Source organism: Capsicum annuum, chromosome 4, assembly GCF_002878395.1.
Source record: "Capsicum annuum cultivar UCD-10X-F1 chromosome 4, UCD10Xv1.1, whole genome shotgun sequence".
NCBI classification, from domain to species: domain Eukaryota; kingdom Viridiplantae; phylum Streptophyta; class Magnoliopsida; order Solanales; family Solanaceae; genus Capsicum; species Capsicum annuum.
Window position 1 is genome coordinate 173,387,197 of NC_061114.1, and position 25,475 is coordinate 173,412,671.

The following is a 25,475-nucleotide window of genomic DNA, read 5'->3' on the forward strand; positions in this document are numbered from 1 at the left end:
AAGGAAGCCATAATAAATAGAAAGATATTTTGACTGAACTGCTAAATTTAAATACAGGTGCACATTTAATATAATCCCTGGACAACCAATTTAAGCTTTAAAACTTATTTAAATTCTGCTCGTGAAGCTTTGCGCTTGATTGTCAGTCTTCTCATGGTCCTGCAAAGCGTAGAGCAAAATATCAATCTCTAGGTGATTCTGAACAGAAACTTCACTTCAAAATCAAAGTAACTATCACTGAAGAAAACTCAAAGATGACAAACAACTCGAACAACAACAAAAAACCGTGAAGCATGAACTCCCAGATATGAGAACACATAAGAAAATTGTTATTGAAAGAGACTGCATCATTGGAGAATTTTCACACACACTTAGAGGGGAAAAATTGACCCAAACAATAAATTTTCAAATAACACAGAGCACTACTCCGAGACGTAGTTTTTCCTAAATTGCACATAAAAAATCAACAAAATTGCGAGAAAAGACTCACACAAAGCAACAAACTTGATACTGAATTACTTCAAATTCAACTCAAACACCCCTCATGCCGAAATCTCACACAACACAATACATCATCATTCTGAAGAGTAGGATTTGCACCACGAAATAAACAACTTACAAGACTTTGAAGAGCATTTCACTTCAATTGATTTACATTTCTCGATTGTGACTGAGCTGTAAGAATAGCAGAAGAAGTATGTTCCTTTTCTGTGATTTTGTGTGAACCAACCGTACGAGGAAGGCGAACAAAATGACAGCACAATTTTAGTGAAAAGACTAATTTTTCCTTGGAAGCAGGCATGACGACCTTCACCTACTTCCAAGGCTCTTCTGTATATTAGGAATATATAATTTTCTTCGTATTCTCTTTTTAGCACTTACTTTTATTTTTCCTTAAAATGATTTATCAGTAATCACTTTAAGCAGAATTTCAGTTAATAGACCTTTAAGTCCAATGATGAAGCTCATGATTCTGTCCTTAGTGACACCCAAGTAAACTATTTAACCTTAAATTAAAGGAGAAGGTTCAAGTTTGTTCAGGTTCAACTTGTCCAAAAATATTTGAAATGGTCATGGTAAATCATTATATATCTCAAGTGTTGCCAAAGTCACAATTTCAGTAAAAAATATCTGAAGTTGGATCTTATCAAGTCTACAACTTCAGCAAAAGAAAATGTTCTAAGTTGGCCTTGCCAAACTTCAAATAAAAACATATAATGCTTATAGACCTCACAAGACCACGCTTTATAGCGGAAGAGCTATGCTATAAATATAATCAACCTACCAAGATGTCAGTATTATTGGCTAACCCTTTCCCAACTTCTCCATGAATTAACAAGTCTCCATCAGTTTACATTAATTTGATTTTCTTTTTATCCTAAGATCAATCTAGTAGATGAAATATTGAGATGGTTTTTATATGGTTTTGTTCTTTGTTCCAAATTCTATTCCCCAAAAAATAAGAATTAGCGACGAACAAAGTTTGTAGTTAAACATCATCCATCGTTAATCCCATTTAGCAACGACTTAGAGTCGCGATACTATATTATATATAAGAATTGGGTAAGCTATTGATTGTATTTTCTTATCACATAATGGTTACATGACTTAGGACACCAAAAGAGACTTGTTGAAGCAAGAAACGTTTGAATGTTTTGAATTTTCTCAATGAACTCGAAAACCTGCTAGACTAAAGGTAAAAGCACTATCTCATGTTCCAGAATCTTTTGTCTTTGAAATGAAAAAGGAGAATTGAAAAGTTTCCATTTTCTTGCTAAAAGGTCCTCCTTTTTGTTGGAAAGCAATAGAAGTATACTAAATAACTAAATGCATTTTAACAACACAATTGCAACTAGAGCGGGTAAGGAATATATAAAGACCCTTTAATTAAAATAAACAATTACATCCCAAAGATTAAAAAACTTAAACTAAACAAATTAAAATGTTCCCAAGTTATTTGCCATCTCCCTTGGATTTGCTCTCAATAAAATCCTCTAATAAAGGGTCTTTTTTGGATGAAAACACAATCATGAATACTTAAGAAACTTTTGTTCCCTCAAGGATATTCGATAAAATTGGAACAATACAGAGATTAGCATAGCCCTGCACAAGGATGACACGTAGATATCGAGAAATGATCCAAATTTTCAAAAAGCACACACACAAAATCATGAATACGTGAGACTTCTAACTTAGGCTCTATGCAAAGGTTCTTTGAATACTTTTGAAAAATGTTTTTAGCAAAAATAATTCTCAGACCCTATGCAAAGGTTCTTTGAATACTTTTGAAAAAGCTTTTATCAAAGATAATTCTCAACGACCTTACCAGGTAGTGCCCGCTGATTTAGAATTCAATAAAGCAAGATACAACAAATCAAAACACAGAAATTTGGCCTTAGAAGGCCATATTGTACTACATTCATAAAGCATACAAATAAATAAAGTTAAGTGGTTGAATATGCTCCTCTACAGACTACATTTGAAAGAAGCAACCATAACTTTTTGATCAAAACAGAGTAACATGATACTCCCTCCATTTAAAAAAGAATGACCTACTTTGACTTGACACAAAGTTTAAGAAAATAAAGAAAACTTTTGAATCTTGTGGCCTTAAATTAAAGTTATGTCAAATGTACCAAAATGTCCTTTAATCTTGTGGTTCTAAACATGCTATGTGGAAAATTGAAATTAAAGTATTGCCCAGAAAAGGTAAAAGGTCATTCTTTTTTAAACAGACTAAAAAGGAAAATAGGTCATTCTTTTTTAAACGAAGGGAGTAATACTTTATAAGTAGGAACAAAAGTTGAGAAACTTCGTATACATTTGAATGATGTTATGGATTACCATTCTCATGCACCTTAGGTGTTAGCTAGCTTCTTATCTTGGATTTCTCCGGTCCTCTTCTCTACTGATTCATTCATTTCATCTTTCTTGACTTCCCTTCTGTTATCACGATAAATTGCATATAAAATCAACTGCACTGCTCCTAATAAAGTTCCAATGCCATTTGGTACCTGTCTAACAAACACTTTTCTAAAAGCTTTACAAAAATTCTAGTCATAAAATGAGCAATGTGGAAGTTACTGAATACTTCAAAATAATAGCTACTGACCAAAATGAAAGGGTCCTTTCCAAGCAGCGCGAAGATTGACCACAAGATACTGCAGATGAAAACAGATAGTGACAAGTACTCCACACTTTTAGATTTGATCACCAGCCTCTACAAAAAGGGAGAAGGAATAAAATTATAAAAGAACATAAAAGAGTATTTTATTTTACTGTACTAGCTTATATCTATTGCCAAATACTTCAAAATAGAATTCGGAGGAGTGAACTGTACATTTATCGTCTGAAGGATGAGATTAGGGCTCGTTGTTGGAGTTGGTTGGGAGAGTACCATTGATGAGAAACACCCTCTTGAAAGGGGAAATTTTCACAGTGATATTTTGGGCCATATTTGTTTTCATTTAATGAAAGTCTAAATCATTCAAATCTCACTATATTAAGTATATTTGTTTCTTTTTTTTTCTTTTACAATCATTTATTTGCTCTGAATTTGTCATAATGACATATTATGTGCAAAATCATAAAATCGTTAAGATGATGCCTACTTAAAAGTTTTCTATGAGGGGAACTTTTTAGCATTATTCTAACTACCGAACAACAACCATTAGAAGTCTCCACTACACATCCACATTGCACAACTAGCACCGCAAACCATTACCACCACTAGCCAATACTACCAACCACCTCCATTGCACAGCCACCACCAATAACCACCTTCATCTCAAGTCTCAACCCGCCAGCCACCACAGCCCTAACGGCTTCTATCACTAGCCTCCACCTCATAAGAACCACCACCGCAAGCACTTCCACCCCCAACCACCACCTCAAAACTTCCACCTCCCAGACACCACTGCACAACCAGTCAATCAGCATTGCCGGTCACCTCTACCAAATACGAACACCACTAGGCACCACATCTAAACCATCAATATTGACCACCATTACTTTCTACTACCACTGTCACTAGCTTTTAGAGCGTGTTTAGTCAAACAATTAATTACACACAAACATTGGGAATAAACAATCTTAAATTTCATTTGCTCATATCAGAGAAAATATCCTAGTAATTTGATGTGTTCACAATCAAATATTTTCATCTTAACAGAAAAAACAAATGGGCCTTAATCCACTGGAAAAAAACATGTGAATAAAATTGTCATTTACTTACTGTGACAAAATAATAGAGTAGCCAACGTATGGCAAAGGTGAATAAAATGCCTAAATTGGCAAAACACAAAAATAGATTATAAACGAACATATCTTTTGTAACCTGTCCATAACAATGACCAATTGACTCATTAGATATACCAACCTACTTCTAAAGGTGAATGAAATGCTTAAACTCAAAATTTTCCAAAATAATATCATAAAAGATGACAAAGTAAAAATTTCTTACTTCTAGTACCTATTGAGTATACTAAAAAACTGAATCAGCTAGTGAGACAAGCCAAATGGACTCCGGATTGCTAGAGAGGATGCTTACGGGTCAAATGACACTTGAAGATTTCTTGATGGCTATCAAAGGGCGTCCATTGGATGATTATGATGATCAAGGAGACTTAAGGGACGTTAGAGAGGCCAATGGAAGACAAAATGGGGCTAGAAAGCCCCCTGAAGAGGAAATGCGCCCCATCCGCTTTGGAGGTGCGCCCAACCCGCTCTCGATCCGCTAGAGAGGGTCAAAACAGACCATTACACCTTTGGGATACACCCCATATGCTCAAGCATGTGCCTAATGGGCTTCTATGTCTTTGTCTTTCCTAAATGGGTCACTTTTGGGCCAATATGATGTAATAACTTAGCCTAAATTATAAATAGGATTTCATTTAGTAGGTAGATTATTGATGAATTATGAATATGAACACCTGTAAGACTGTGAGGCAAGCGTGGAATCGCTTGTGTTGATATTTTGTTTAGAAATGTGGGTTGCTTGGGAATCGATTCCCTTGAGGTCTACGTACGATTTAGGTGCTTTGTTTGGTATATTGATTGAGGATTTGGGGTTTGATATACCCTTTATTTGCTTTCAATTCCTTACATTGTGTCTATCTTACTACCTTTCCATTCTATCTTTATCTTAGTATTCGTATCTTAGTTGTAGTTTTCGTTTTCCGTACTTTGTTCGTGTATCAGCTAGTTACTTTATTAAAAAGGAGGAAGATTAAAAAACTTACCATTACCGAGAGAGGAGAACCATACATCATAATACAAGAAACTGTAAAAGCAAAGCCACATAGGAGCTTCCTTTTATAACCACGAATGCTAGCAGGGAAACCAAAGCCAGGCATGAGAAGATGGACAGGACCACAAGGAGGTATCCACAGATTTTGGCCTTCTCTTTCTTGGGTGCAAATATTAGGAAAGTCAACACATAGGTTGCCTCCAGGCCAGCGCCTATGGAATTGACGAAAGTTACAAGCAGGTTGTCTGATGACACAAAAGGTAAACTTTACCTGTTTACATTCACTGAGGTTCAATTTCTAAATTATACTCGATATTTATTTTAAGGAAAAAAAAAAAAGCAAAGGTAAGTTAATGATGCTATTATGTTCGGACCTGAATTATATGCACTGACAGTTATAAGTTCTTTGCTATTACTGTAGTTTAATATGTGACAGCACATTAGTTACCATTTTTACTAGGTTACTAATATTTATTATAGAATTTATTTCTAATTCTCTAACTAAATTGTAAATTGATACACAAATCACTAATAGAAATTAAACTCACTGGACATCTTCGGAGTTAAAAAATATCGCATCTGATTGCACCCAGCTTCTCTATGGGTGTGTTTGGTATCGAGGAAACATATCCCCTAATTTTCTTATGTTTGGTTGGTCAAAATGTTTCTCTAGAAAAACGAGTTCCTTAAGTGACATTTCACGCTAAATGTATCCTCCCCATCCCTAAATATCCCAACCCCAAAACCCTTACCCTTCCTCTCTCACTACCCTATCCCAACCCCTTCAACCCATCCTCACTACACATCCCTATCCCCCAACCCCTCCGCACCACCCTGACCCTTGACGTCATAGTATTTGTCTAAATTTTATATCAATACTCAAGGAATAATATTTTCTGCTTATGGTGAAAAATATTTTCCTTTCATACCAAACACCCTATGTGGTTTTGTTTTCGTCTCCTAATTAGATTAGTGACAAAAAACAACCTTTCATTGGTAGTATATAACAACAACAACAAACCCAGTGTATTCCCACATAGTGGGGTCTTAGGAGGGTAAAATGTACGCAATCCATACCACCATCTCCTAAGAAGTAGAGAGGTTGTTTCCGATAGACCCCCGAACTCAAGACAAAAGACAGTAAACAAAGTCGTAATAAAACATGAAACAAGATGGAATAATAGAAATAAGACACCTACAAAGTAATACTACACACTAACAAATCAAAGGCACCCACCACACCCAAACCCTCCTAACTAGAAGCTCCAGCCTATGTACACAACCCTAAGACTATTAGCCCGGCTACATCAAAGCACTCCTAACTACTGGCTATGACTCACCCGCACGCACTAGCCCTCTAACCTAATTCACGTCCTCCATACCTTACTATCTAGGGTCAAGTCCTCAATAAGCTGTAACTGCTCCATGTCACGTCTAATCACCTCCCTCTAGTATTTCTTCGGCCTACCTCTACCCTACCTGAAACCATCCAAAGCTAATCTCTCACACCTACGAACTAGGGCATCTATGCCCCTCCTCATCACATGTCCAAACCATTTCAGTCTCACTTCCCGCATCTTGTCCTCCATCGAAGCCACTCCCACCTTCTCCCGGATAGTTACATTCCTAACCCTATCTCCCCTAGTAAGTCCACACATCCAACGCAAAATCCTTATATCCGTCACCTTCAACTTTTGAATGTGGGAGTTCTTGACTGGCCAACACTCCGCTCCATACAGCATAGCTGGACGGACTACCTCCGTAGAATTTGACTTTAAGCTTGGGAGGCACCTTCTTATCACACAGAACTCCCGAGGCAAGCGTCCTTTTCATATATCCTGCCCTAATACGGTAAGAAACATCCTCGCCAATCTCTTCATTTCCATAAATCATAGACCCAAGATACTTAAAACTATTCCTTGTACAAACAACCTGGGAGTCCATCCTCACTACTACCTCGTCCTTCTGCCTCAAGACATTAAACTTGCATTCCATGTACTTTGTTTTGGTCCTACTCAACCTAAACCCTTTAGACTCCAGGGTTTGTTTCCAAGCCTCCAATTTATCATCCCCACGTGCGCGCACGCGTCTCATCAATCAAAACTACATCATCCGCAAATAGCATACACGAAGTCACCTCTCCTTGAATACGCCGCATCAACACATCCATCACCAAGACAAATAAAAATGGGCTAAGAGTTGATCCCGGGTGCAAACCCTGACAAGACAGGAAATGCGCTGAATCTCCTCCCGCCATCCTCGCTCGAGTCTTCGCTCCATCATACATGTCCTTAATCGATCTGATGTACGCCACTGGGACCCCTCCTACCTCCCAGCATCTCCAAAGAACCTCCCTAGGTACTTTGTCATACGCCTTCTCCAGGTTGATGAACACCATGCGTAAGTCTCTTTTTCTCTCCCTATCTACTCCACCAGTCTCCGCACCAGTTGAATTGCCTTTTTCGTCGAGCGACCAGGCATAAATCCAAATTGATTCTCAAAAATAAACACGGTCCTCCTCAACCTCTGCTCGACTATCCTCTTCCAAATTTTTATAGTGTGAATCAACAACTTAATACCCCTGTAACACCTCGAAAGGTTTTGAATCCAAGTTTAATAATTTAAGTGAACATGAGGTGTACGTATTTTACGGAGAACTGTAGTACATACATGTACACATAACTATTGTGTATATAAGTTATATGATTACTGCTAGTAGGGAAAAAAATAAATTGGAAAGTCTTGAACCTTAGAATTTGTTTTTTTTTGTGTGTGGGTCCCACTTTAGTCCCAAAGGTAAATTAATGTGACAAGAATATTTAAAGAAGAGAATTTTGGGTTTGTAAAGGGGCGGTATAGTGTAGCAGCTCTTGACAAAAATAAAAAAAACAAGATAGAAAAGGGGGAGAAGGAATGAAAAGTTTAAAAGGGAAAGTGCCTACTGTTGCTACTCTATTTTCCTTCTTTATTTCTAATCAACTAAGCAACCAAAAAAAAAAAAATTAGAGAAAGCTGTTGGCGACATCTGAATATTATTACTCTATTTCTTCTTCTTCTTTCGACATCCGAGAACTCGCTAAAAGGGAAGGGAGGAAGGGATTCTTATAATAATTTTGAAATAATCTTCGGGAAGTGACTTCAATAAGCAAAAGTTGATGTTTATCAGTTAACTCAAACGGACTCTTTAATAAAGCATTAATACGAGAAAGATTAAGGAAGATAGGAAAAAACAGGTGGCTTTCAAGTTACAATAGAGCTAATTGAACAAACTTACCAAACTGAGAGCAAGCAATTGAGCAGAGCTATTACATAAGGTATGCTAGAGAACTGTTCTGTTGATCTCTTCCTAATAATCCTTTTGAATGTAATCCTGTATGTAGTGTCAAAATCTAATCATTAAAGTGTTCTATTAGTTTTGATGAGAAAAATAAACTGAAAAAGAAGACAAACAGCGCACACACACACACAAACGCTACAAAATAACGCTACAGAATAACAAAAGAATTCAAGAAGTCTTACATGGGCGCCATGAAGAGTCATATACCAAAAGCATCACCTATTCCATGAAATTAAAAACAAGGAAGAGTTATAATAACCAATATTCGGAAAAAACTAGGAATGGGAACAAGAACTAAGATGCATGTACCTAAAATTCCAAAAGCAGTGCGAAGAATTTTGATGTCTCTCATGGAAGAGATGATTTTTTCAAGCTAGAAAACTGGATATGTCCTGGAGAAGGTCAGCATATGGAGCAGGCTAGTAAAGGCTTTTTGAGTATATTTCTAATATAGAGCTAAAAAGGGTTCTTTTGTTGTTGGAAGAATAACTGGCTTTTGTTTGTTTGTTGAGCTGTAGTAAACTAGTAATTGTATGGTCGATTTGGTTCTTTACACATATATTCCCATCATCATTTACTCTTAAGTTAGTATTTATATTGCACCCAAGGGTGTGGCCTAGTGGTCAATGAAGTGGGTAGAACCATGAGGTCTCAGATTCAAATCCCAGCGGAGACAAACACACTAAATGATTTCTTCTCATCTATCCAAGCCTTGATGGATAGAGTTACTGGTACCTGATGCAGGTGGGAGAAGGAAGGTATCCCGTGAAATTAGTCAAGGTGCACGAAAGCTGGCTCGAACACCACGGTTATCAAAGAAAAGCCAGAATTTATATTTATTAATCCATACTATTCAGTCAAGTAAAGCATATACTAGCTTGATCTTTCATCTTACTCTTAATTTGTTGAAAATTGAAACACACTCATAGCCAGGATATTGATGCTATGAACAAGGTACACCCTATGTGTATTTATACAAGAAATTTCTAATAAAGAAAATAAATAAAGAAACTATTTTCTGTACACTTGTACCAATCAGATTGTGCACCTTATAACTGCCTAACGACATTTATTCTTTTCTATGTATGTGCTTGAGACAAAATATAGTTGTGTATTATACAACTGTTATATTGCTTGTTGTCCTTCTATATGTCTTGGATCAGAACTTGATGTTTGGGCCTTTGGTCTTGCGTCTGCCAATATTGATGTCGTCCAATTGCTTCTTTGGCCCATTTTCTTTGTCATTGCGGATCTGTATCATCTCAGACCCATGACATTTCTTCTTCTGTACTGTGTGATATCTCAACATATCATGAGTAAAGCCTTAACTCATAATCTACATATAATTCAGCCATATTCTTAATCTATCATGAACTCAAGCTCTAATCATGAGTTTTATATTTGTTACTTTTACAAGTCATTCCTGCAACTTCTACTGAAGCCCAAGCCAAGGGAGTGAAGATCATGATAGTTTGCTTCAACAGGGGCTCACAGTCCACCCAATATTTGCTCAAATTATTTTTTAATTTTGGTGTCCACAGATAGCAAGGATCATGAAGGGTGAAAAATAGGTGGATCAGGTACTACAATAATAATCGTAAGAGAATTATCTGCAAAAAGTATTTATAACATAAGAGTGATAGCGCTATTCTACAACTAGGTAAATTGATCTGAAAAGAGGGGGGGAGGGGGAGCGGGCAGCCCGGTGCACTAAAGCTCCTGCTATGCGCGGGGTCCGAGGAAGGGCCATACCACAAAGGTCTACTGTACGCAGACTTACCACGCATTCCTGCGGGAGGTAGTTTTCACGGCTTGAACCGTGACCTCCTAGTCACATGGCAGCAACTTACCAGCTACTCCATGGCTCCCCTATAAATTGTCAATCTAGAATTTTTAAAAAATCCTCGAATAATGAGCTATATGACTTTTGTCGTCGAATAACTATTTTTCGAGATACTTATGATATTCCATTATAAAATATTCTCATATGCCATGAAATTGATAAAAGTTTTCATATGCCCATGAGTTGCAACCTAGTTTCTTATTTTAGCAACCACAGATTTACAATCACTAATATTTTTCTATTAACCTGGTTTCTTATTTTAGTAACCACAGATTTATAATCACCAATGTTTTTCTATTTAGGTGAAAAAGAGATTGACCTTTAAACATTTTTTTATAATCACTCTTAAAGGCTCACCTCTTATCTGCTTCTTCAACATCTTTGGATTCAGAGAACATGTAAAAAGTCTAAAGAGGGGATTTATTGAAGGGATGATACTTATTCTCAGCAAAAGCATAAGTACAGAAAACTATGTAATAAAGCTTCCTCATAATGACCAAAAGGCATCCACATTAAGATGTACTAAGAATAAAAAGATACCCACTAATGGAACCTGTATTATAAGTTACCAATAATTTTCTTTTAGTTTTCAGTTAATGAAAGATTCTCTCTTTTCCACCACTATCCTCCCTTTTATTTTAGGCTCTTTAGTATTCTCGGTTTTATCTTAATTACTTTAGGAAGGCGTAGGGAGTGGATGGGTACTTTAACGGAAGAAGGAAAAAGTTATATTATAACTTCTTAATAAATTTGATTGATGAGGAACATTAATTGTCTGCAAAAAAAAAAAATGTTGTAACCACATTCTCCCGTATGTATGGATGTAGATATCAGGCTTCACATGATGAAGAATTTGGCCAGACATCACAGATTGTTAGCTTATAATGCTCTTGCAGTGTCAAAACCAGATGGTTGTAAAGCTAAAAACATTTACTATGATTTACTATTACCATGGTAAACAGCATACTAACCAGTGAAAAGTACTTCAACTTCCGTATACTAGTGGCAGCATCACATTCTCTTCCAACGAGCTTCCTTTTTCAGCAACTATATTTCTCAACAGAAAGTTGAGAGGCACAGCAAGCGGAAGAGACACAAAAACTGCTTTTTGATATGTGGAAATGGATTGAATTCACAGGCGAAAAACGACAGCATCTTCAAAAGCAAATCATATCCATATGGAGAACAAACAATCAGGAAGTGAATATTAACAGAGAACCAATCCAAATGTGGACATCCTACCAGAACACTTCTCAACTTTGTGCTCAACTTCTCAGAAGGAATCTTGTACATGTGTTGATTTCTAAGTAAAATGCTGATAGTATCAGCTTATTGAGTAAGTCACTATTGGTACTTTAGAAAAACAACATGAAGAGTTGTAAGAAAAGGGTGTCTTAAATGAAGCTACTGATGTAGTAACCATAGTTGTGGTGGTGTCTTGACAAAAACAAATAAGAAAATGAGAATCTTGCAGTTGATCCGTCCCCTAAACTCTAGATTTACAGAAAATTTATTCATCCTTCAACACTTCCCCACCACTCCACCATCCTCCCATTCTGTAGATCTGTCTCAACTTTCTGATCAGCCCACCACTCCCTTTTTTGTTTCGATCCCTCGTTTATATGTTCCAATAGGATTTCTTTTTGATTTTCTTTTTCATTCAGTTTAAAGTACGCCATGAAAGAATATGATAATCCAATTTAAAATCTTAACGCAACAGATGAAATAGCCCAGGACCATTATAAACTCCTTTAAAGTATAAGCTGACATCCTCCCACACATGTGGGTTGGAGGGCTTGAAGTTCCTTTTCTGATAGGCCCAAATCTTTCAGAAGTTCAGAGGGGCTCAACAGACTAAAGTGTGGGCATGGAGCACATAGAGAAGACTCAACGAGTTAGTTGTGCCTGGAAAAGAGAGAGTGAGCTCTACAAGTTAAAGATTGGGCATGATGCTGAAAGCAAAGACTCAACAGGTATAAAATGGGTTTGGAACAGAAATAGAAGATTCAAAAAGCTAAGAAAAATACTTGGAGAAAAGAGTCTGCAAGATCTTGTATTATAATGTTTGGAGCAGATAGAACAATGTTCCGGATATATTTGACTCCAACATATCATATTTTTAGTGAGATGTCCTTCGGGAACTAAGATATTAAATTGCTAAAGAAAATGTATATTCTACAAAATTACCATTAGTTTTATGCTAAGCGCAAAGTTCTCCACAAAGTTAATTTTCTTCTTAAGATGGTTACTTTTTGCATTAAGACCACATAATCTTCCAAAGCCCAAGAAAAAGATTAGCTTCAGCTTAAGATAGTCGGGGATTCTCTGCCCGCACCCAATAATTTTAAATGCTCATTATTATGGCCGTCAACAAGCAAGATGACTAAACAGAGCGAAAATGGAAACCAGACCAACCTTTGATGCTGTCCCTTTATTCGCTCTGTTACATACTTTAACAATTATTCCACGGCCTGAGAAATGATGCCTTCATGCATCTCATCTTGCCCAAAAATTTCAATGCAATAACTTACTCTCGCGATTGGACATCAGTACATTACAGTTTCTCCGACTTGATTCCTCTCCCTGCAGCCGTACTTTGAGAACTATTACGTTTCATTTCACAAAAGTACTTCATTTAGATCAGTAGTCCATCCTCCGTAATCATGGAACTACAAGTTACACTTGATGTAAGATTTCACCCCTGTCAGAATCATGCGTATTCAAGAAAGTATCCTTCGAGAAACGGGCACTGCAAAATCTTGCTGTCTATAGATTCTCTAAGAAGCCATGGCCATTAAAATTCATTCGACCTCACATAATTTTAAGTGTCCATTTAAACACCCTAAAACTCTATAGATTTCCTTCCTCTGTGGGTGCTTTGTATCTTTAGCTAAGAACTCATGGACATTATTTCCTATTTGGATTGAGCTACAACCAGGAGTTTTTACTATCCCCTGGTCTCTAGTAGCTACACGGAAGTTCAAAGCATCTTGCCACCGCCCAATAGAAGAGCTTAAATTCATTATCAATGTTAAATAACTTGGGTTGTTAGGCTCTTGCTCCAGGATCCTCCTGGTTAAGGATTCTAACAACTCCCCGTTTCTGTAAGTTTTACAAGCAGAAAGCAAAGTGGCCCAAATGACTCTATTAGGTTCCAGATGCATGCTCTTAATGAAACTCAATGCTTCTTCAAACTTTCCAGCTCGGCCAAGAAGATCAACCATACATCCATAATGTTCAATCCGTGGTTTAATGCCAAACTTATTCACCATCTGGTAAAATACCCTTTTCCCTTCTTCCAGCAGCCCTCCATGAGTGCAAGCTGAAAGAACGGCAATAAATACAACATCATCCGGCTCTACTACTTCCAAGGACATCTGTCCATAGAGTTCTACGGCTTCCCTGCAATGACCATTCACCGCTAATCCTGAAATCATTGTAGTCCAAGTAATTATGCATCTTTGGCCCATCCTTAAGAAAACTGCCTTCGCATTTTCCATATCTCCACATTTTGCAAATGTATCGATTAAAGCATTTCCTAGTGGAACTGATAAGTCAAATTTGTTCTTTCTTATAAAAGAATCAACCCATTTTCCATGCTCTTGAGACGCCAAATGTGAACAAGCTGAAAGCACACTAATCAAAGTGGTCTGATTGGGTTTGTAATTCCCATCAATCAACATATGCTGAAACACTGAAAGAGCTTCATCAAACATGTGGTTATTCACATATCCAGCAATCATGGCATTCCATGAAACAACATTTTTTTCTGGCATTCGATCAAACATCTTTCTTGCTGATTGCAAATCACCCCTCATGGCATATCCCGACACCATTGCAGTCCAAGATATTATACTTTTCTCCGGCATCTCATCAAAAATAGCTCTAGCATTTTCTACATCACCCAACTTTACATATCCAGAAATCATTGTATTCCAAGAAACATCACTCTTCTCCGGCATGCGTTTAAACACAGACCTAGCCAACTCCATGTTGCCAGCCTTCAACAATCCAGCAATAACCGAATTCCACGAAACAAGATTCCTCTCCGGCATAGCCTCGAACAAAAAAATCGCATATTCTTGATTACCATGAATCGTATAAGCACCGATCATCGTATTCCAACTCACAACATCTCTCTCAGGCATTTCATCAAACACCTTACGTGCTAAACCCAAATTCCCACATTTGGCATAAAAATCCATAAGGGTATTCTTCGCAAACACACTTGAACCAAAACCCAACTTTAAAATCTCACTATGAAGTACTTCACCACATTGTAAAGCGTCAAAAGACTCAAAACACCTTAAAAGAAAAGTGAAAGTAAAACTATTAGGTGTAATATTTGATACCCTCATTTGATTATAAGTATATAATGCAGATTTAAGTGTCTTTCCTATGAAGCATTTAATCAAAGTGTTGTAAGAAACAAGATTTGGATATTGTAAACTTCGGAAAACATCAAGTGTATATTTAAGTGAAATGAGGTTTGAGGAAAAAGTTAAGAGTTTTGGCACTATAAAATTGCTATTCCAGAGGCCATTGATAGTAATTTGAAGATGGGTCTCTTTCAATTGTTTGCTAGTCTTGGATTTCTGTAAAAGTTGGAGCAATTTTTGGTCCATTTTTTGTGTGGGTACCGGTAATACAGTTAATAGAGTGCCAATAGTAGAGAGGTTCTTTGGAAAGGGAAAGAGGAAATTACATTTTAGGACCTCACTTCTTTTTATGTGCATTTTGGACCTCAATGTTATGCTTAACTTTAATTTGTACAGTAAGTTTTATCTAATCGCACTTGTAAATTGTAATAATGTCCATAAATAAATTGTGATAAAACAAATATCGATGTCACAAGGTAGAGGAAACAAATGTAGGCTAAAGCATTTTAAATCTTGTGTAATTATTAAATTTTTAAATCACTTCAAATTAGTTATTGTATCCTTTCAATTATACTTTGTTGGTGAAATTACAATAAAATTACAACTGAAAAAATTACAAGTGAAGAAAAATAAAAAAATTTATCTTCTTCTTCTTTTTTGGCTGAGACGCGGATATCTCGCTCTCTTTAAGGAGATTCAAGCTCACTGCCACAAAATTGTTTCACCGGTCAGGCAGTAACCTTTTTGACTTGTCTCCTCCAAGGATACAACAGCCTTCTCAAAGAATAGTTCACTCTCTTTAAAGAGATTCAAGCCCACTGCAACAAAATTATTTCACCGGTCTAGCAGTAACCTTCTTGACTTGTCTCCTCCGGGATACAACAGCCTTCTCAAAGAACAGCTTAACAACTCTGAAAAAAATTGAGCACAAAGCTCCATAATAAGAACACATTCCTTCAACTAATAAACTCTTTTTTTTACCAACTTTGTGAACTTTCTATTATCTTATTATATCTCAAAATCATGTAAGATCACATATATTTATAGGTGAAAAAATCTTTCACGCAATAAATAGAAAGATAAATGTGATCGATGAATGATATAGAAGTTACAAGAGTTACAAAGGTTACATGAGTTACACGAGTTATAAGATATAATGAATGGGATAATGAAGGAATATTAAGATATAAGTTACAAGAAACTTATGTCTACATTCTAACCATTAATTCACAGAAAACAATGGCCAAGGTGAATGCTAACATAATGAGCAACTGATGGTCAATATAGGTTACCAAAAAATAAAGTCAAGTAATTGACAATAAGTTAAAAGAATGTCAGCCATTTACTGCTACTTGATAAAATGCTCACTATTATGGTTACCTTCATAATGATACTCTCAAATGAGAGTTAAAGTGAAACTATGGAAGAATGAAATTTGTTCATGCATGGCCAATAATGAACGTACCATATTATACATGCAATGATGCATATAATTAATATAAAAATGTTCAAACTTCATCAATCCCCCTTAATTTAAAGTTGAGATAATACCCAATTACCCCTTTGAACTATATCCAAAAAGGTTATGACACACCTCAACTTAAAGGGGATTCTACTACCCCCATGAACTAATTAAAAGTGTAATTTTGACACCCTTAGTGCCTACGTGGCATATATGTGGCACAACACACTAAAGTGTCCACGTAGGCACATGTGTGTGCCACGTAGGCACTAAGGGTGTCAAAATTATAATTTTAATTAGTTCAGGGGGTAATAGGACCCCCTTTAAGTTGAGGTGTGTCATAACCTATTTGGGTATAGTTCAGGAGGGTAATTGGGTGTTTTCTCTTTTAAAATTAACACAAGAAAGTCCACTAGTAGAAGGAAGACTACCATGTATAATGACGGTGTGCTCTGCATTGAACCTCCACTTAGTAAAATGGTAATTTTTACTCTAGAGTTGTAGTGGTCTCAGACTTGAACTATGATTGCTTAGGGGAAATAAAAAGTTACTGCTTACACATGATAATCAAGGTGTTAACATGAGCTTTATAGCAGCACGTTACGACCTTGTGCTATCCCGATTTTAATGAGTGTCTTTTGAGAATGAGCTTAATTCTCAAAGGAAGTGGCCTACCTCCACACTCACATTGGTGAAATCCGTCGAGAGTGCTCCTATAATTTTAGCACCCCACTCATACGAGCTATAGATTTTCATTAAAAGTTTTTTAAAATCATCATCACAAATCATTACAGGTAAATGCACTCACACCATAGGGAGAAAATAGTGCATTCTTCACAATAAGTCATCATGTGATTCATTTTTTCCATTAAACCTAATTATAGGTTCTCTACTCCCCAGGTTGGATTTCCTCACATATGACTCAAGATTCAATAAGCTTCAATCTCATTCCCTCAATGTGTTCTAGACCTTTTCTCTTGCTAAAGCCTTAGTTAATGGATCTGCAAGATTATCACAAGATTTGACATAATCAACATTAATGATACTATTTGTCAAATATGATCTTACATTACTGTGTTTTCTCCTTATAGGTCAGGATTTATCGTTGTAATAACGATTTTGAACTCTACTAATTACAGTGGGGCTATCACAATGAATTAAAATAAGAAGAATTGATTTTTCAAAATAAGGTATTTGAAATAACAAATCTCTCAACCAATTCGCTTCCTCACTAGCTGAAGCTAAAGTAATTAGTTCAGCCTCTATGGTAGAGTTAGCAATAATTATTTGCTTTTTATGCTTCCAACAAATAGCACCACCACCCCAAGTAAAATTATAACCAGTAGTAGGTAAGGAATTACCTGACAAAGATTCCAATCCGCATCACAAAAGCCTTCAAGTACAGTAGGATATTTTTTATAGAACAAACCACAATTTTTCGTTCTAACTAAATATCTCATTACTCTCGTTATAGCATGCCAATGTTCATTACCTGGCTTTCTAGTAAACCTGCTAAGTACTCCTACTGCATATGCATTATCAGGCCTAGTCCAATTAGTCACATATCTCAAACTTTCTATTATGCTAGCATATTTCTTTTGATTTATAACATCATTTTCACTTTCAACAGGAAACAAGTGAACACTAGAATAAAATGGAGTTACAACATGCTTGCAATCAAGGAAATTATATTTTTTTAAAAATTTTCTCAACATAATGTGACTGGTTAAGGAAAATTCCATCACATGTTCTAGTAATTTTTATTCCTAGAATAAAATTTGTCTCACCAAGATCTTCATATCAAAATGATTCTAAGAATATTTTTAGTCTCTCCAATAACATTCATGTTAGATTCAAAGATCAATAAATCATCAACATATAGACAAATAATTAAATGTAAATTATTTCAAGACTTATGATATATGCACTTATCACACTCATTTTTTTAAATCCATTATCAATCATGCAGGAATCAAATTTTCATGTCATTGCTTTGATGAATGTTTTAAGCCATATAGAGATTTATTAAGTTTACACACTTTGCTTTCTTGGCCAACTTTAACAAAACATTCGGGTTGTTCCACGTAAATCTCTTCATTTAGGTCTTCATTTTAAAAAGGAGTTTTTACATCCATTTGATGAATTTTTAAATAAAAAATTGTCACAATACTAACTAAAAGTCTAATGGATATAATTCTAACTACCAGAGAAAAAGTATCCAAAAATTCTAGGCCTTCTAGTTGTTTAAAACCTTTAGCCACTAGCCTAATTTTGTATTTATCAACAGATTCAATCAGTTTTAACTTTTTATATAAGACTCATTTACAACCAATTGTTTTACAACCCAGAGGTAAATCAACTATCTTTCAAGTTTTATTGGAAATTAGTGATTCCATTTCATCATTTACAGCCTCTTTTCAGAAAATAGCATCATAAGAAGACAGGGCTTCTTTTAAAGTGAGAGGGTCATATCCAATGTTAAAAATATAATAATCAGGACCAAAATTTTTTTATACTCTAGCCCTTTTACTATTTATTAGCTCAAAATCACCATTTTCTTTATTCTTTAAAATAGAAGTGGAAGAACTAAGTAGTGACAAAATATTTTCTTTAGTCCTTTAACCCCCACTAATTTTAGAATCAAAAGGGAATTTATTTTCATGAAAAATAGAATCACCTGATTCTATTATCACACTATCTTCAAGATTAAAAAATCTATAGGTCATACTATTTGAAGCATAACCAAGAAAAGCACAAATAGTAACTTTTTTACCCAACTTAGAGATTTTAGGATCCATTAACCTTACATAGGCTAAGAAATTCCAAACTCTTAGATATCCCAAATTTGGCTTCTAATCTTTCCACAACTCAAAATATGTTAGTTTGGTCTTTTTATGAGGCACGCGATTCAACATATAACAAACAGTCAAAAGAGCTTCACCCAAAAAACTTAAAGGTGCACAAGACTCAATTAACATGACATTAGTTAACTTAACCAAATGTTCTATTTTTTCTTTTCGCTACACCGTTAGATGCGTGCGAATAAGGAGTAGTAGTTTCATAAAGTATACCCATTGATATAAAAAAAATTGAATTCATGTAACTCATATTCACGACCTCTATCACTTCTAATTCTTTTTATTTTTCTTCCAAACTGATTTTCAACTTCATAGAGAAAAGTTTTAAAGTTCTCAAAAGCATCACTTTTATTTTTCATTAAGAAAACATATCTAAACTTAAAAAAATCATCAATGAAAGTGATAAAATATATATTTACTTCACGAGTTAAAATTCCACCAAGTTCACAAATATTACTATGAACTAATTCTAATAAATCAGTTTTTCTTTCAACTTGAAAATGAGGCCTTTTTGTGATTTTGGATTTACTACAAGCCTCACATTTTTTAAAATTCTTTTTGATCACTAAAATTAATCCTAAACTACTCATGATTCTCACATAACGATCATTTATATGACATAACTGAGCATGCCAAAAATTAGTAGAAGAAAGCATGTAAACAGAAGTAGATGTTTTATTCATTTCAACATTCAACTTGAACATATCATCATATGCATACCCCTTTCCCACAAAAATATTATTTTTCACAATTACATACTGATCAGATTCAATAATTTGTTTGAAGCCTACTTTATTAAGAAGAAAACTAGATATCTAATTTTTTCTAATAGAAGGAGTATAAAATACATCTTTTAAAATTAATACCTTTCCAGAAGTAAACCTCAACTCGACATCTCCCATTCCAAGCACTTGAGTTATGTGAGAATCTCCAAGCATAATGATTTTGGGCTCCTCAAAATTAGTATATTTTTTAAACCAGTCTTTGTCATAACAGACTTGATGGTTTGCACTAGATTCAACCCAACATCCATCAACATTCTCCATCATGTTAATGTCTGTTATCACTGCCACAAATAATTCTTCGATAACGTTTTCCTAAGATGTAGGCCCACGTTTCTGAAATTTGTAAAATCGATCAATATGCCCACTCTTGCTACAGACAAAGCACGGTCCTTTTTTTGTTGTACATGTTGATTTTTTGCTTGGTTGTTTTCACCATTATTGTCCTTGTGATGTTTACCATCATTTTTCTTGAATTTTTTCTTCTTAGGCTTCAAAGTAGTATTTTTGTTAGTTTCAGGGGCAACATTATTTGAAGAAGTTAAATTTACCTTCGGTGTGATGTTGTTCTCTTCTGTTTGCAAAAATGCATCTTGGCCCCTTGCCTCTTCTTCCATGCGGATTCTCATTATCAAAGTCTCAAGAGAAGCTTCCTTTTGCTTGTGGAGCATAGATTTTTAAAATTTCTTCCACGAAGGTGAAATCTTATCAATTATGCCATAAATAATAAGGTTATCTCCAATTTTGACTTCCTCGGATCTGAGCTCGCCAACAATCATTATGAAGTCTTGAGCTTGGTCTACGACTGATTTATTGTCCATTATCTGGAACATATTTTTTCTCTCCCGCTTCCTCAGTGTCATACTTACTCTACAATGCTTTCCAAATTTTCTTTGCACTAGAGTAAGTTCTATCATAATAATCATAAAAGTTATCAGATAGACAATTAAGTAAAAAGTACTGACACTTGTAGGAGTCACCATCATATTTTTCAACTTTCTCTTGGAGAGAGATAAGTTCATCATCGATCATGATATTGGTATCTACTTTATTTGGGTTCTTCCAGCTAACACATAAGAAATATTGAGAAGACTTAAGTAGAAAAATACTTTACCCTTCCACATCTTGAAGTGAGTACCGTTGAATCGGAATGGCTTATTGAGATCTCCCATTTTGACGTCCGCAAATTTTTCAATTGTTGCCATTGAATCTCCTTAAAATTATTGGTGAAATTATAATAAAATTACAATTGAAAATTACAAGTGAAGAAAAATAAAAAAGCTATCTTCTTCTTCTTCTTCTTCTTCTTCTTCTTCTTCTTCTTCCGCTGAGGTGCAGATATCTCGCTCTCTTTAAGGAGATTCAAGCCCACTGCAATAAAATTATTTCACCTGTCCAACAATAACCTTCTTGACTTGTCTCTCCTCTATGATACAACAGTCTTCTCAAATAACAGTGTCACAACCCGAATCGGGGCCCTGACCGTAACGGACATCCTAAACCATAAAGGCCCTAGCGTCCCTATCTGTCTAGTAATCATGCACAACATTCATATAATAGAGAAAAAATATGAAATTTTATAAGTGAACGGAATCATGGCCATAAGTTTGATATAAATTCAACAATGGAAAAATGGAATCCAAAACCATCCAGCAACACCTGAAAACCATCTGCAAAATCTCTACTACATAACTAATAACACTGTCTGAAAACTGGAACAAGGCCCCCAGTATACCAAAACCATAACTGATAATAAATGTCTGAAAATAACTAGGCCTTCTGAAATATAGAAAGCTCACCGACTAGACCCTGCACTTCTGTCTGAAGAAATCTACTGCTTATCAGGATCCCTAGACTGTACCTCAGAACTTGAAAGGTAGGGAGGTCAATACAGATATACTGGTACGTAGACCAATCCAAAATAAAGTTTTTAATATAAATAAAATAGTTGAGAGCTAGTCATAAAACATCACATACGATATAAATTCCAAAACACATGGGCATCTTTGATAATCATAAAACTTTTCTGTCAATGCAGTCTCTGATCTTTGTATTACTTCTGAGTTCGGTGGCACTCTCCTACAAGTCTGATATTCCACGAGCTATATTTAATCCGTCATTGACTCGACGGGGAAGCCCCCAACCCAAGTGTGCCGCAAGGGTTGAAGTGTCTGAGTCTGATACGCCACAGGGCACTAAGACAGCGTATAATAATATACCCAGATTGGTAAATCACGATTTTGGGCAATGAGTTGTCTGAGCTAGTGCCTTCTTCAGGGAACCACCTAAGCTCTCTTTATGCGCAATTTTAGTCTGTTCTAAAACATGCACCATTTAAATTTTAAAATCTGAAAATCTGATTTCAAACATGCATTCTATTCTGTTCTGAATTAACATGGCATTATCTAAGTTGGTGTCGTCACAACAAGACTTGCAAGTCATTTTTCTGAGCCATAATGCATTATGCATGAATCTTTCATCAAAACTCAATTCAGACCACCCAAACATGCAAATAGTATAAGAGATTTCATGTTCCGAAACATAAGTCAAAACTATGCAAGAATTCTTCAAACATATGGTGGTCATGTACTTTTGGCAAAACCATGCACTCTTTCATTATTTGTATATTCAACATTTATCAACATGCACAACCCTCTCTTTTGATTCCACAATTATGTTCAAATCATAGTATAAATCAAGACCTTTCATATCATGCTTTTCAAAACAATCCATATCATACGAATAATAGGAAAAATCATATCAAGAGAGGGATTCATTATAATTCATGCTCTCAAGTGAATATTCATCCTTAAACATATGCATACATATATATAGAATTTCAAATCAATTTGGGGAAAGGCCTAAAGACCAAAACAATGCCATTGAGACTTCTAAAATTGATTATAAATTATAAATCTAAAACTCTTTTCTTAAAAATCATGATTTCTATGCCCATGAGATATTTACGAAAACCTCACATACCTCAATTTAGAAATTTTATGGATGATTCTTGAAGCCTATGATTTGGGGATTTCAAATCTTCAATCAATCTTGAAAACTCACGGTTAAATCTTGAGTTATTTGGGTTTTCTTGTTTGAAACCCTAAGGAGTGTTCTTGATGGTTTTTGATGAAAATATCAATAATGAGGTCATTTGGGATTAAATCTCGTGTTTAAGCTGATAAGGGGGTGAAAAATACCCAATATACCCTTAATGAGATGGACTAAAAATATAACTGGAAGCCCGATTTCATGGGCCACCGCAACACGCCACAATCACGGTGGCTCACTGGAAATTGACGAGTGGGATTCTTAAGGTCACTGCTACACGGAGCCATCGCGTTGTCCTACTGGTTGGGACCTGAAACTTCAGCGCGACGCGCCACAATCGCGGTATGCTACTGGAATTTGACAATTGCTAAGTAGACCCCCTCCGCAACGCACCAAATACCAAAATAATGGTGTTTTATGACTAGGACTTAAACTAGCCATAACTTTTTGCCCGGGTATCGAATTTAGGCGAATCTTATATCAATGGAAAGCTCATTCAATTTTCCACGTGATAAAAAAGTTAAAATTAGGAAAATTATATGGGTTTAAACTTTACTTACTTTGGAAGTCAAAAAAATGACACTAAGTCTCTTTGACACTATTCTAGTCATTTAACTCTAAAAGCATATTACCACGAGCTAACGCATGGACGATGTGGGGCGTTACAAATATCTCAATAACTTTGAAAAAGAGTTGAGTTCAAAGCTCCATAATAAGAGCACCTCCCTTCAACTAATAAACTCTCTATTTTACTAACTTTGTGAACTCTCTATTATCTTATTATATCTCAAAATCATGCAAGACCATCTCTATTTATACGTGAAAAAATCTTTCAAATGTGATAGATGAATGTCATAGAAGTTACAAGAGTTACAAGGTTACAAGAGTTACATGAGTTATAAGATATAATTAGTTGGATAATGAAGGAATAAAGATATAAGTTACAAGAAATTATGTCTACATTCTAACCACTAACTCACAAAAAATAACGATCAAAGTGAATGCTAACGTAATGAGCAACTAATGGCCAATATAGGTTACCAAAAAATAAAGCCAAGTAATTGTTAATAAGTTAAAAGAATGTCAGCCATTTACTACCACTTGATAAAATGCTCACTGTTACGGTTACCTTCAGAATGATACTCTCAAATGGGAGGTAAAGTGAAACTGTGGAAGAATGAAATTTGTTCATGCATGGACAATAATGAACGTACCATATTATGCATGCAATGATGCATATAATTAATATAAAAATGTCCAAACTTCATCATACTTCGTACATAAAATCAATAAAATTTTAATTCACTTTGCACGATTCATTCTTTCTCCGGCTTTCTCCTATTCTTACTCTCATCCAGCTAATGAATGCAACTGAAATAGAATGATTTTTCCTTACTAGGCTAATAAGAGAATAAGAATGCGTGATTTAGCATTCAATGAATGCATAATTGCATATTATAATTTTGATTTTGAAGAACATTAAAACATCATCTAACATATACAAAATTTAAGATGTCTCTAAAGGGTATAAATAAAACAGAAATGTATATAGTCAATTTGAAAAAAGAGAATGTTAAAATTATGCAATTACTTTTAACAATCATCAATAAACTAAATGGAGCTAAAATAATTACTTGTTAATAGTTAGTAAGTGGAATTATGACAATATAAGCCAACAAGTTTCCTTTTGTTCATTCATTCGATTGAAGTGTTTTAGAACTAAATTGTCTAGACCAAAATAATCAATTAACTATGTCTCCAAGTTAAGTAGAATTAGTTAAAAAAAAGGTCTAAAATGCCCTTTATTTATTAAAATTTGTGCAAAAATGTCATTCATCTACCTTTTGGCTTTATAATATCCTTTACATCCATCTATTAGCTTTAAAATATCTTTCATATTTATCTTTGGGTTCTAAAATGTTCTTCATTTAACATCTTCAATATTAAATAATAATAAAAAACTATTAATAATGTGTCAACTTCCCATTGGTTCTTATTTAATTAATTAAAAAAATTTAAACCCTACACCTGCCCCATTCATTACCCTATTACCCGCCTGACCCCAACTGTCCTTGAGAGTTTCATTCCGCTAGCGTTTTCAATGTTTTTGTTGCTACTTATTCATATCTGCACCAATTATGCCTTCAATAACAATGGCTGAAACTGTCTAAACAAAAAATGAACTACTATTCCCTCAATTCCATAGCTACTTCATTCACTACTTCATTTATATCTGCATTAACTATCATTGTAATTATATTGAAATATATGGTTGCTTAAGTTTATGGCAACTTGATTTCTTCATTTTCAACTCTTTTTTTGCGGAGTGCAGTTTATCGTTTTGACACAACTTGTTAAAAAATAGGGCGGGTCGGGCAAAGAAGGGGGTGGATGTGGATTTTTAATTTTTTAATTAATTAAATGTGGATCAATGAGAAGTTGATATATCATCAATGAAATATTTTTATTATTATTTAATATTGAAGCTGTTAAATAAAAGATATTTTAGAGCTTA

General features: G+C 35.1%; 2 protein-coding genes and 1 non-coding gene across 9 annotated transcripts; 1 reads left to right on the top strand and 2 right to left on the bottom strand.

Moving 5' to 3' along the window:
* Positions 1-10: 10 nt before the first annotated feature.
* LOC107867701 (pentatricopeptide repeat-containing protein At2g29760, chloroplastic) lies at positions 11-15,105 on the bottom strand. 7 transcript variants are annotated; one of them, XM_047410361.1, is made up of 8 exons: positions 12,844-15,105; positions 8,895-12,333; positions 8,768-8,804; positions 8,523-8,618; positions 5,241-5,519; positions 3,113-3,220; positions 2,845-3,014; positions 11-159 (listed from the first exon to the last, which is right to left on the bottom strand). In XM_047410361.1, exon 1 carries the CDS (start codon positions 15,051-15,053, stop codon positions 13,230-13,232), a length of 1,824 nt encoding a protein of 607 aa, XP_047266317.1. In that variant the 5' UTR covers positions 15,054-15,105; the 3' UTR covers positions 11-159; positions 2,845-3,014; positions 3,113-3,220; positions 5,241-5,519; positions 8,523-8,618; positions 8,768-8,804; positions 8,895-12,333; positions 12,844-13,229. The 7 variants fall into 7 exon arrangements, with proteins under 7 accessions (XP_047266317.1, XP_047266318.1, XP_016569548.2 ...); XM_047410362.1 differs by having other exon boundaries at positions 12,616-15,105; XM_016714062.2 differs by having other exon boundaries at positions 8,895-8,977; positions 11,400-15,105.
* LOC124898376 lies at positions 2,051-2,149 on the top strand. The gene has a single exon (XR_007055342.1). It is a non-coding gene; the product is annotated as a U6 spliceosomal RNA (small nuclear RNA).
* Positions 2,859-3,939, bottom strand: LOC107868807 (bidirectional sugar transporter SWEET1a-like). The gene is made up of 3 exons (XM_016715441.1): positions 3,748-3,939; positions 3,113-3,220; positions 2,859-3,014 (listed from the first exon to the last, which is right to left on the bottom strand). The coding sequence occupies exons 1-3, from the start codon at positions 3,937-3,939 to the stop codon at positions 2,859-2,861; spliced, it is 456 nt and encodes a 151-aa protein (XP_016570927.1).
* Positions 15,106-25,475: the final 10,370 nt, after the last annotated feature.